General features: G+C 36.8%; 1 protein-coding gene across 1 annotated transcript; it reads right to left on the reverse strand.

Moving 5' to 3' along the window:
• Positions 1–205: 205 nt before the first annotated feature.
• LOC117426968 (grancalcin-like) lies at positions 206–7,999 on the reverse strand. The gene is made up of 8 exons (XM_034045248.3): positions 7,800–7,999; positions 6,460–6,621; positions 6,034–6,103; positions 5,381–5,424; positions 4,761–4,908; positions 3,543–3,656; positions 2,921–2,979; positions 206–903 (listed from the first exon to the last, which is right to left on the reverse strand). The coding sequence occupies exons 1-8, from the start codon at positions 7,821–7,823 to the stop codon at positions 877–879; spliced, it is 648 nt and encodes a 215-aa protein (XP_033901139.1). The 5' UTR covers positions 7,824–7,999; the 3' UTR covers positions 206–876.
• Between the last annotated feature and the right edge of the window lie 3,858 nt (positions 8,000–11,857).

Genomic DNA, 11,857 nt, shown 5'->3' on the forward strand with positions numbered 1-11,857 from the left:
AAAGTCTACCACTATATAATACATTTTATACAATACAACACTTTGCAGTCGATTATTTTAATGTTTATGTTCCTAAAAACATGTGTATATGAACATTTTTGATCAGTTGTAGAAATAAAAAAATACTGTATATAAAAATCAAGGTTTTTTTTTTGTCTAACACCAAAAAAAATACTCTAACACAGACAAGTCAATACACTCAGTAAACAGTGTAATTAGCATTTTATTAAACATTTGTCACTGTTGCACATACGTATTAGCTAGAAATACAGCCAAAATAAGCAACATTAACAGTGTAGCTATTTTATTACATTTGTAGATGGTTCACATACATACATTATATATATATATATATATATATATATATATATATATATATATATATATATATATATATATATATATATATATATATAAATTAACTGTTTGCCACATAAGAAGTTTGCTTTTTAACACTAGTGGTATGGCATCTTCCTCTAACTATCCCAAAAGGATGAATTACACATGATTATTATATCTGTAATCACAAAGGAATCTTAACACAAAACAGTTTTTTTTTCATACTCTGTTTAAACAGGTGTCACATTACAAATTAGCCAGCCTCTTACACGAATCTCAATAAAACATGCCTGATACATTCTGAATTGTGGGTTATGTATAAAATACAAAACAAGAAAATGGTACAAATGCCCTTTACAGTTTTTAGATTTTAAAGAAAAAAAGTATAATTTTCCCTTGCTGATATTTTAAAACACAAACACAGTGTTCAAACTGCACCATGTTCAGGTAGTCCAATGCCCTGGGGTAGCTGGTACACTGAGATTTAAAAATCCTGCTTCAACGGCATGGTCATCAATGATCTGCTTTAACTGGCATTCAGATTGCCATTGTACACATTATAAACTGCATAGAAAAACAAATATGTTAGCAACATTATTAAACTTCATCAAGATACAAATCATAGAATACAGCTGTGTACCATATGTGAAGTCAAGCATTTGGTCTCCTTCATGGATATTGACAGAGGTTCATAAAATGCGATAGGGCTGCTACGATTAAATCGAAAATCTTTTTTTTTTTTTTTTATTGATTCCATTTCTCATTATATACATAAATAACGATTAAATAATTACATTTTTGTAACCAGCATAGTTAATTGCATTATTTAAGTTTATCAACGAAACTACACCGAACGCCCTTCCCTTGCTATTTACAGTATTTCTGACAGACAAGCAGTGGGCGTGCTCTTCTTTTCCTGCTCGTGTTAACTAGCATCTGATTTGCTGGTCCCCATTCTACCAGTGAATCACTTTTAAAAATGCATTGTAAGTAAGCGTGCGCCCTCTGTGTATTCGATGTAAACAAAAAGCGAGCCGCCATGGATCCAGAGGGCAAACAGCTTGTAAATAAATTGTGCACATTGAAGAAAATTGACTGTTTGCACTTCTTTGGAGTTTCAAAATGAACTGTTAAACCTAAGAATAATATTGTTTTTGATGCGTTTTTTACGATGTATTTTTCAAACTGGGATGCATGCTCCGTCTGTGTTTCCTGATTGATGACCACATCTGGTCTTAAGTACAAATCAGTGCCGCCCAAAGCTGATAAAACTAATGTGTATTTGAGGAGATTTTTGGAATCGGGTCCGAACCGGGTATTTGGAGTCTGATTCCTGTTCTCAAACTATTTAGAAAAACGTGTGTGTGTGTGTCAATGTGTGAGCAGGAGGGAGGAGGGGAGGGGGGTTGGCACTAGTGCTACAGTTCTACATCAGCATAAAAAACATTAGAAAGGCCACAACAATCATACAGCAAAAAATAAGTAAAACTAAACTCATCGCAGCTGCGATCAGACAGTAGTCCAAAAAAAAGGACAACAAAACGCAAATATATAGTCTAGCTAAGTGCATGTTTTTTCAGGGTTTTTTTTATTTATGAGTAAGAGCGTGTCCATTATAGTTATCAAATGTATTTGACAGAAATATTAAAAGTCTTTGATAATTAAATGTATGTTTTTTAATAATCAGTTTTATTAAAAACATAATAGTACTCACTATACAGTAACAATGTATGTGGGAGGTACAATCATCAACATTGATTCGAACAATTTAGTTAAATAAATTGACTGCTATTTGGAGGCTTAACTAACAGCCTTACAATGTGAGTTTGACATTTAGGTGGATGGACAGATGGCCAGGTTCCTCTGGATTATAACAGTCTAAATAACTAGAGCTAAAGAATGTTCTAACCAAGTTTAATTACAATTGGCTATGTATAAAACCATTAAATAAACCAAGTTATTTAATGGTTTTTCAAAGTCAGTTTTTATGAAAAAAAAGTGTGACATCTCTGAAACTGTTCTGGACTATTCTGGATGGTTTCATTAACAGTAAGGAACCATAGCTCTTAATTTATTAAAAAAACAAACTTTGAAAAAACATTAACAACTTATGAGTTAAAGCTTTGTAAATAAAGCCCAGTATCCCAGAGTGTATGGTCTGTATCACTGATACCAGAGTTTGAAATCGTAGTGCAGTAGAACAGTTAATTTTTACTAGAAAAATCTTAAGTCACATGACGGCATACATAATGGGTCAGCTGTCAAGTTCATTGACTTTGTAGACATTCTGTCTTTCTTAAATGCAAATATCAAGCAACTTTTTCAAATGATTGATGAGATTCTTCAACAAGTAAAATATTAACTGTTTATGAAATAGAGCCTTTTAATTACCTTGTAAAGTTCATTCAATTAGTAAATGATCTATGGAGTACTGGAAATAACAGAATGTCTACATTTATGGACTCACTGTACTTGAATACAAGCATCTCTATAGCTACAGATTATCTCAGTGATGTGCTAAACATGTCCTAACTAACTGGATTACATTTCTTCCAAATGTAAATTAAAACACATTACTTACATCATCGTAGGGAAAGTTTACAACTCCTTGTTGCATATTATCTCTCCTCTTAAAAGTTTCTGAAGAAAACCAACACACATTTTTTTTTTTTTTAAATGCAAAATGGATTTAACAGGTACAATAAGGTTAGTACTACTTAGATATGGATCCAATAGCCCACTGCACTGCCAAAATGTAACTGATGTTGAAATACTGTATATTGTCAAAACCACTTAGGAATTATAATATTTCAGAACAGATGAAGTACCAAATGCACTGGTTGTGTTTGGTATAAAAGTGGGACAATTCATTTCTCAAAATATGGTTGTCAAAATATGGCCACCTTTCAAATTCAAAGTTTAATCAGACAGAAATGTATGGCAGTTGAGGTTTTACCTTTGACTTAATAGCAAGGGTGTCTTCAAAAGTCATTTACTTAAAAGAACATATATGTATTTCAAATCTGCCTCAAACCAAATGCCAATCTTTCATGGAACGAATAACAGCAATTAGTAAAAAATTCCTTTTGAAAATTAGATTTGTCATCTTTTTTTTTGCATTTTTGGTAGTTTTATTGCATGCATCTTCATTTCATTAAAATAAGTTATTATACAAATTATCTTCTGGAATAGATCAACCATACCTGTAAGAGCTCGTAGCTTTACACAGCAGGCTACATAATCATCAAAAAAAATCCTGCCATTCTTACTGTAGCGCTTTAGAATGCCATTCAGTGTCTGAGCACTAATTCGGTATCCTAGGAAACCAAGAAAAAATGGAATTCTTACAGTAGTGAAGGATCCTAAAAATACATGTGTTGTCTCACAAAAGGTACTAAATTACCAATTCTCAGAATGTGAAATAAAAATACGTTTGTATCGCTACACCGTTGGGATTGCAATTTAATTATTGTTATTTATTTATTTTTAGAAAAAGCAATATACACAAATCTAAAGCAAGCCTGGTAAAATACTAAAAGGTGTTTTTTTCTTTTTTCTTTTTTCCAAAATGTAATTTACTGTATGTTAATGGTTTGCAACTGCACTTCCTTTATGTTTTGCTTCTGTGGTACAATATAGATTTTGCTCTGTGACCATGACTTATTTTTTTATCATACAAATCTTACATATGGTAATGTATCATTATAAATGCATGCATCACACTATGTGAAATGTGTGTATACAGTATAAAACCTCAAATTTAAGAAACCCCACACTAAAATAAGCTACAAAAATAATTTGTACTGGATTTGATTTTCTATTGAAATAGTAGTTTCATATGTATCTATAAATTATCAATATGTGCGTTTAACACATTAGCAATATAAACAGTTCAGAGATTGAAAGGGCAAGTACCTATAGACCCAAAGTAATGTATGACCAATGCAACTATGTTTATTTGCTTGATGAAGGTATGTTTGTGCTGCAAGGGAGGAGTGGCAGCTAGATCAACAGAAACAGTCTAATATGTAACATAAACCTGTCAGAAAATTGGGATAAACTATAGCAAGTTTTATAGAAAATGAAAAATTGTGTATATATGCTGCATCATTCAGTAGGCAACTCATCACTGAATTCATCAATCAAGATGAGGAAGGGCAACCGACTTATGTATGGTAGGACATTCTGGTGTCACTTTTTAAGCAATTACACAACTAGTTGCACGGAGTATCTGTGTTGACAATAGCAGCTTGGTTGCGCAAAGCAGCCGTTTTGGTGTGGAAATAGTTCATCTAAAAAATATTATTATTTAAATTAATCATTAATCCAATTTCTGAACAGATCTAAAGTTCTTTCTTCCTACACTTTATACAGTTTTTTCGGGAACAATTAAAATGTATTAAATGTAAAATTTCACTTACCCATTGATAAAACAGCCTGACTCATTTCATGTGGTTCCACAGTCCCACTTCTGTCCTGGTCAAACATCATGAAGTTCTGCTTCCAGACATTCAAAACCCCAAAAAGCTCTTTAAACTCATTAAATCCCATCTTCGAGGTCATATCTCTCTGAAGGAATTATGTTAAGTGCAGATATGGTACAAAAGATAATTCTGATAAAATCATTTTAAATATAGGTCTCAATAATAAATTCCAAGATATGGAGTTAGCTATGTAAAATTAACATCTACATTATTTTCTTGTAGCTATCTTTATTTTACTTTAACAAATAGCACATGTTCTAAGGTGGATAACTGTGTAATATATTTTTGTTATATTCATTTATTCAATGTACACTGAGGGAGATGTTTAGTATCTTTGGCCATACATTTTTTTTTTTTTTTAAAAGACTGCGTGCAAAGTTGCCCAGAGCCAATTGTGCGGCCCACCTGATATATCACTGTATAATTTTTCTGATCACAAGCATGAGTTTCATTTAAGCAGTACAGTTGTGCACTAATGGTTTACACTTTGCTTTTTCAATAAAATACCTCAGCATTTGGGATTTTTGATGCTTCTTACTCCAGAATTCAAAGGATACATCCAGCATGGCAATCATGATTCTGCAGGTCTCGATACTGAATGCTGCGGGGGAATGCAATGCAAAGGTCAACACTGAAGTGGCTTATTTCTAGTGATACCACTAAATAGGATCAGCTACAATATGAATGGGAAGAAACTCTTGGTTAAAGCATTTATATTATTATTATTATTATTATTATTATTATTATTATTATTATTATTATTATTAGATGCCCTTATCCAGGGTGACTTACAGTTGTTATCAAATATCACAATACAAAGTATCACATTACAGATAAGAGCAGTTAAAAGTACAATAAAATCAGTAGAAAATAAGATCAAATTCAAATAAAAGCAAAAAAGAATACAGTAAATAATTACATTTAAGTGAATTTGACTAACAGCAATTAAACTTAAAGTAAACATATCTGCTTATAAAAGGAGTAAATTCCATTAAGAGCATAGTAAATACAATTAATGGATAAGACAAATAAGAGCAATTACAAAAAACGTGAATATGGATACCTTATATTATTATTCATGTGGCTAAATACTTCTATAATGATAGCCCTCTATCAACCATTTCATAGCAGACATCCCTTTTATTTTAACTGACAAAATGTGGAAGAATGTGCTAAATAAATTAATATAAAAAAGGGGTTTCAAACTTACGACTGTAGGAACCGCTGATGCCAGTCTGTGTTAAGCATCTCTGAAGCTCCTCAGAATCAATTTCACCATCCTGTGAAGGCACACTTTAGAGTCTTATCAAACAAAATCGAAAGTGTAATACCCAAAATAGAAATTTGAGAGCAGTTATTAGCGAACATACAAGTTATGTGTAACGGGCAGTGTTGTGTGATTCACTGCCCTTACGGAATCTGTTCTGTTCCATCTGTAAGATGAGATGAGGTTAAAAGCTCTAAAACCGCAAATGCCGACAAGCCTGGCTCTTTTGCACTGTAGTTAAGATGCTTGCTTGCGGTGTGCAGGATCACCAGTTCATGCCCGGCCTCTGCTCTACTGCATATGGACAGAAGACATGCAGTAACTAGATATTTCTATAGAATGTAATTTATTTAATGCAATCACACTGACCTGTCCTGCTACTGCAGTAAAATAACTCCACATTGGGTCATTTACTGGGGCACCACTAAAACTTCCAGGATATGCCCCATAGGCTTGGTATCCCCCTGGTCCTGCTACCATTTGCATCCCATGTGTTGGAGCTCCTGGCATAGGTGCTCCATAACCACCATGCTGGGGGGAAAAAAATAAATAAACTAAATTACTTTTAGGAAATATCAATAACCAATTCACACAGCAAATGAGCTGTTCAAGTATATGATTTCTTATTTGTTATATATACCTGCACTGCAATAACCAAACTGGATGTTTGGTATTTACAATCAGGCAAATTTAAAATACACAATGTGCTGTTCTTCCACTGTACAATTACTGTACCTCACAACAGTAGGATATAAACCCACCTGCAGATAACTGATTTAAGCTGGTTGAATATATATATATATATATATATATATATATATATATATATATATATATATATATATATGAGGATCTTGTAAAATAAAGCCAAGTTTCTGTTAAATCTACTTTTCGTAAATCTGGTAAATAGGTAAGAAAATAGTACATGTATCATACAAATCAAACTACATATTTTTCAAGAAAATCAGTTGCATTAGTTACTAATTATACACAAATGTCACTCACCCAAGGCAGACAATGAATAAAAAGTAACTAGGGCAATGTCTGAAAACTAAACGCGGAAGACTAGTACATACAGCTTGATCTGCCACAAGGATTTTGAAACACTGTAGCTTTGTTGAAAAGCTACGGCAATAAAGCTATCAAATTGTGGCTTAATAACTAGCCACGTTAATCAGATGCAGTTTTATTATTAGTAGTCGTAGTCGTAGTAGTGTTAGTTTTAGTATTATTAGGCAGCAAAGAAGCTTTGTCAGTCAAAAGTAAATTGTACTGCTGATAACATTTTTTGAGTAGCGCGCAGTCGTGATTTGAACACTGGAGAAGAGAAGAGAACAGCCCCGGTAAAACACAGCAGTTTTTATAGGCCTGTGGCCCCCGGTGTAAAATAATTAACATTAACCGTGGAACAAATATATTTCGACACAAATCAAGAATCATCACTACCGTTACATAGTTACTTTTATGTAGCGCATAATTTATTTTTTTTAAATCACGCATACCAAGCTGTGATTTTGCAACCTGTGGGGAATTCCTAAATAATGTGGGTATATTGAAAACATCAATCTAAAATGTAGTAGCTATCATTTTCAAAGCTGGAATTCGTCTGTATATAAGCATATTCCGCAATTAAGCCCTTACGCCCCTAACTTACAAAATGAAGGCGCGCAGTCTAAAGACAAAACTAAAAGCACAACAATTCATCTTACCCCTCCGTATCCTGGGTAAGACATCTTTATCAATTTAAAACTTCTGGAAAAAAACAAAGTTAATACTGTATTGTGTAAAAATGTGACGCTCCGTCGTTATAGTAATCAAAATGAAGCCAGATAAAAATGTTTCTTGTACTTCCTATACTAGCTCTGCGTCACTACCGGATGTGGTCACAGCTCCTTCTCGTAAATGAAACGGAAGAAGATGTCCAAAAGTGACCAACTGACTAATCATCAAGCAAGTAGTCCATATAAGGTGTTTTCGTTTTATGCTTTTATGAATATTTTTGTAGGCCTACTCTTAAACTTGAAAACGATTTTCAGTTTCAATTCCGTGATGATGAGGTTTGTAAATAGAATCTCAGCATTTGAACAGTGCAATGACGCACTTCTGCAAGGGTACACAACATATCCATCGTTCAATCACTTTGAGGAAGTCTATTTATTGGTTTGCAAGCCATCATGTATGCTATACAGTAGTAAAGATAATTAAATTGATATGTGCATATAAGGTTGTATGGAGATTCTTTTTTTTTTATTTTTATTTCACAATACAGCATGGGGAACATCTCTGAACAATGCAACCCCACCCCCAAAAAAGATATATGAATCCAGATGGAAACAGACTTAGATAACGGTAACATTAACAGGGATATGTATCTGTTTCTCTTATTGTGAACAAATATATTAGCATTGCAAAGAAAATATAACTGTGTTGCAAAGTTAAGTAAAATAAATTCAATTTGTTTAGGTTTCTTACTAGATACCAAGACGATGCATAGTTCACACACCCTAGTGTCTTTAAGTTGCCTTGGATAAAGGTGTCTGCTAAATAAACTAATAATATTAAAAACACTTATAGGGAAAAAAAATTATAAAAGACAACGTAAAGCCTGCTATAGAAGATTTACATTATCACTCAGAACAATATTAAGTTATATAAAGTTATATTGTAAATTCACATTGGTTTTGACTATTTGACAATAACATTTTGTTTAAATTTAATTTAATTATTGATCTGATTTACAGAAAATGTATGAATTATTGAACTATTGAACTTCATGAACGAAAAATTAAAATGACTGAAAGCAGAATAAAAAATATTAATGAACTATTTACATGGAAGGCAGCAGTCTCATGGACAGTATGCAAAGATGCACTCACCCACTTCCTGCAGTGTGGTACACGGTCCCACCCAGGGAGCTTCCAGTTTGAGTGATCGTCCCTTCTTTCGGGGGGGGGGCTGTGAACCCACACCAACTCCCTTGGCTGAAAGTGGCATCCTCTCTCCCGCAGGTCATAGTTTCGCCGCTGTCGGTTCCCAGCAGCCTGAAACTGGTCCCTGGCAAAGGTGTGAGCGCTATCCAGGCGGTCTTGCAAGCCCGGGGCGTACTCCATTCCTGGCAGCTCCTTTTTTCCCTGGTGACTCCTGCACGGCAGTGCGGCAAGCCAGCAGGATTAGTGGCAAGTGGAGGTCCCAGTCCCGTTGGTGCTCACTGGTGGTGATGGCCAGTTGAGTGCCGAGCATGCGGTTAAAACGCTCAACTAAACCATCGCTTTGGGGGTGAAGGGGGGTGGTGTGGGTCTTGCTAATCCCCAGTCGTTTGCAGGCATTGCCGAAGACCTTGCTCTCGAAATTCCGCCCCTTGGGCTGAGTGGAGCTCCTGGGGAACCCCGAACCGGGAGAAGAACCCGTCAATGAGCGCATCTGCCACCGTCTGTGCCTCCTGGTTTGGCAGCGTGTAGGCTTCTGGCCACTTGGTGAAGTAGTCTACGGCTGCCAAAATGAACCGGTTCCTACTGTCGGAGGTGGGGAAAGGGCCCATAACGTCAATGGCCACCCTCTCCATTGGCTCCCCGACCTGGTACTGCTGCAGGAGTGCGTGTGACTGTTCGCTGGGGCCTTTCTTAGCAGCGCAGTCATCGCACCGTCGGCAGTGGGTCTCCACGTCACGGCGGCAGCGTCCCCAGTAGTAACGGTCACGGAGGCACGCCAGTGTCTTGGAGATGCCGAAATGTCCTACCCCTGGCGCACCATGGTTGGCCTGGAGTACGGCTCGCCTGAGCGAGGCAGGCACCACTAGTTGCAGTCAGGGTTCTCCAGTGGACAGAATTTGCCATTGGTCGTGCAGGACGCCCTCTTCAAGCTCCAAGGCAGCCCACTGTGACCAAAGCGCTTTCACCGTCTGCGAGAGCGGGGCTACTTCAGTCCAGTCGGGTCACCGGTCTTCCTCTTTCCATTGTAGGAGCAGACTGAACTCTGAGTCCTGCCTCTGCTGCTCCTGCCACTCAGCAGGAGACAGGGGCTGCACTTCTCACTGTCACCGTGTCCTCTTCCAATGCCCCTCTCTCCTTGGCTTCCTGGCGGTCCAGTAGCCGCACCCCACCTCACTGCACGGTCGCCTGGACAGGGCATCAGTATTCCCGTGCTTCATTCCTGGCCGTATTGTATGTCCAGGTCGTAGGACTGAAGCATCTTGAGCCAGTGGGATACCTATCCCTTGGGTTCCCTGAAGCGCAGCAACTACTGCAGCGCAGTGTGATCAAAACCGGCGACCATAGAGGTAGGGGCAGTAGTGTTTGATGGCTTTTACTACCACCAATAGCTCCTCTGGGTCATGCAGTAATTACGCTCTGCTTTGCTGAGGGCACAGCTGAAGTAGGCCACCACTCTCTCTCCGCCTTCAGGGGTGCTTTGAGACAGCACCGCAGTGACACCCTCGTTGTTGGCGCCTGTTCCAGGGTGAAGGGGGCTGTCACAGGAGCACTGGACAACACATCTAAAGTAGTTCATGTTTGGCAGTGATTAAGCATTTTTGTTACTTTAAAAAAATGTGACCGGAGGTGCTGACTTCCTCAGTTCTCCTGACAGGAACATTTCGTGGTACCTTTGTAAGCACTGCGCTTAGGTAAGTTTAAATGGGCGGAACTCATTTGCATGCCAATTCCAGATTTAGCTGCATTTATATATTTAGCTAAATGTGCTCGCCGAGTGTAAAACAAACATTTAAAAACGGACATTTAGCTAAATGTGCTCGCCGAGTGTAAACACAGATTTAAAAACTGGAGCTTGTTTTCTGATTTATTTCACGTCCTGGATTTAAATGTTGAAACTTTGCTAAATATTTTCAGATTTATCAATTATATCTTAAAGTACACATTTAAACATGTATTTAAATGTTTTTCACAAGATATATAAATCTGAAAAAAGATAGGCATTTTTTGTTTAAATCTGGGAAAAAAATAGATTTAGGCTAAATCTGAGAAAATAGAGACTTACACACTTTGTGCCCCATATTGATTGACCTTTCCCATCTTCAATAAAGCAAAATGATAAGGTGGAGTTTTTACTGGAACTGGATTATAGGAATGTAGGATAGACCACTATTAAGATGGCTGCTCTGTAGTGAATTATCTTTAGATACTTTGTTTATAGTGAACTGAATGTGTAAATGGAAGAAAAAAAAGTTACACAAATGTTCTCAGTTTTGTACAGTACTTAGGAGGAATTATATGCTGTACAGTATATGCTCTTTTGTTGTTTACTATTTCAACTACAGCCTGCCATATAATGATGATATTGTAGAGATCTCGGCAGGCGCATCACACAGGGCGAGGGCGGGCGCGTCGGGACCTCTTGCTCTTAAAGCATGTGCCGATGCCGCTCTACAAAAGAGCCTGCTCTTTGCAAAGAGCGTATATCGGGCTCATGTCTTTGTGTGTGATTACGTGACCTACCAGCCCTGCTGCTGCCTCCTCTCGTGCACGCTACAGTATATTTATATGTCGCAATTTGATTGAAACACCGAAGAGTATATACCTGCAGAACAAAGGCTCCCACTGCGTAGCTCACACAGGGTAGTGCTGCGTGCGCAACTCGGAATTTACTTGACCATAAAACACCACGAACCTTAGGTTATTGTTTTGTGTATTTAAAGTTACACCCAATACCCCACGAACCATTCGTTTACGGTTAGGTTATTGTTTTGTGTTTTTAAAGTTACACCCAATACCCCACGAACCTTTCGTTTAGGGTTAGGTTATTGTTATGAAAT

Source organism: Acipenser ruthenus, chromosome 11 (assembly GCF_902713425.1).
Source record: "Acipenser ruthenus chromosome 11, fAciRut3.2 maternal haplotype, whole genome shotgun sequence".
In the NCBI taxonomy this organism is placed as follows: Eukaryota; Metazoa; Chordata; class Actinopteri; order Acipenseriformes; family Acipenseridae; genus Acipenser; species Acipenser ruthenus.

What these genes read in the sequence shown, in the direction of transcription:
- LOC117426968 (XM_034045248.3), bottom strand. Translation starts at nt 7,823, where the DNA reads ATGTCTTACCCAGGATACGGAGGG. An exon ending in TTACTGCAGTAGCAGGACAG is followed by an intron (nt 6,104 to 6,459) that starts GTCAGTGTGATT and finishes GTGCCTTCACAG; the next exon opens with GATGGTGAAATTGATTCTGA. An exon ending in AAAGCTACGAGCTCTTACAG is followed by an intron (nt 2,980 to 3,542) that starts GTATGGTTGATC and finishes GGTTTTCTTCAG; the next exon opens with AAACTTTTAAGAGGAGAGAT.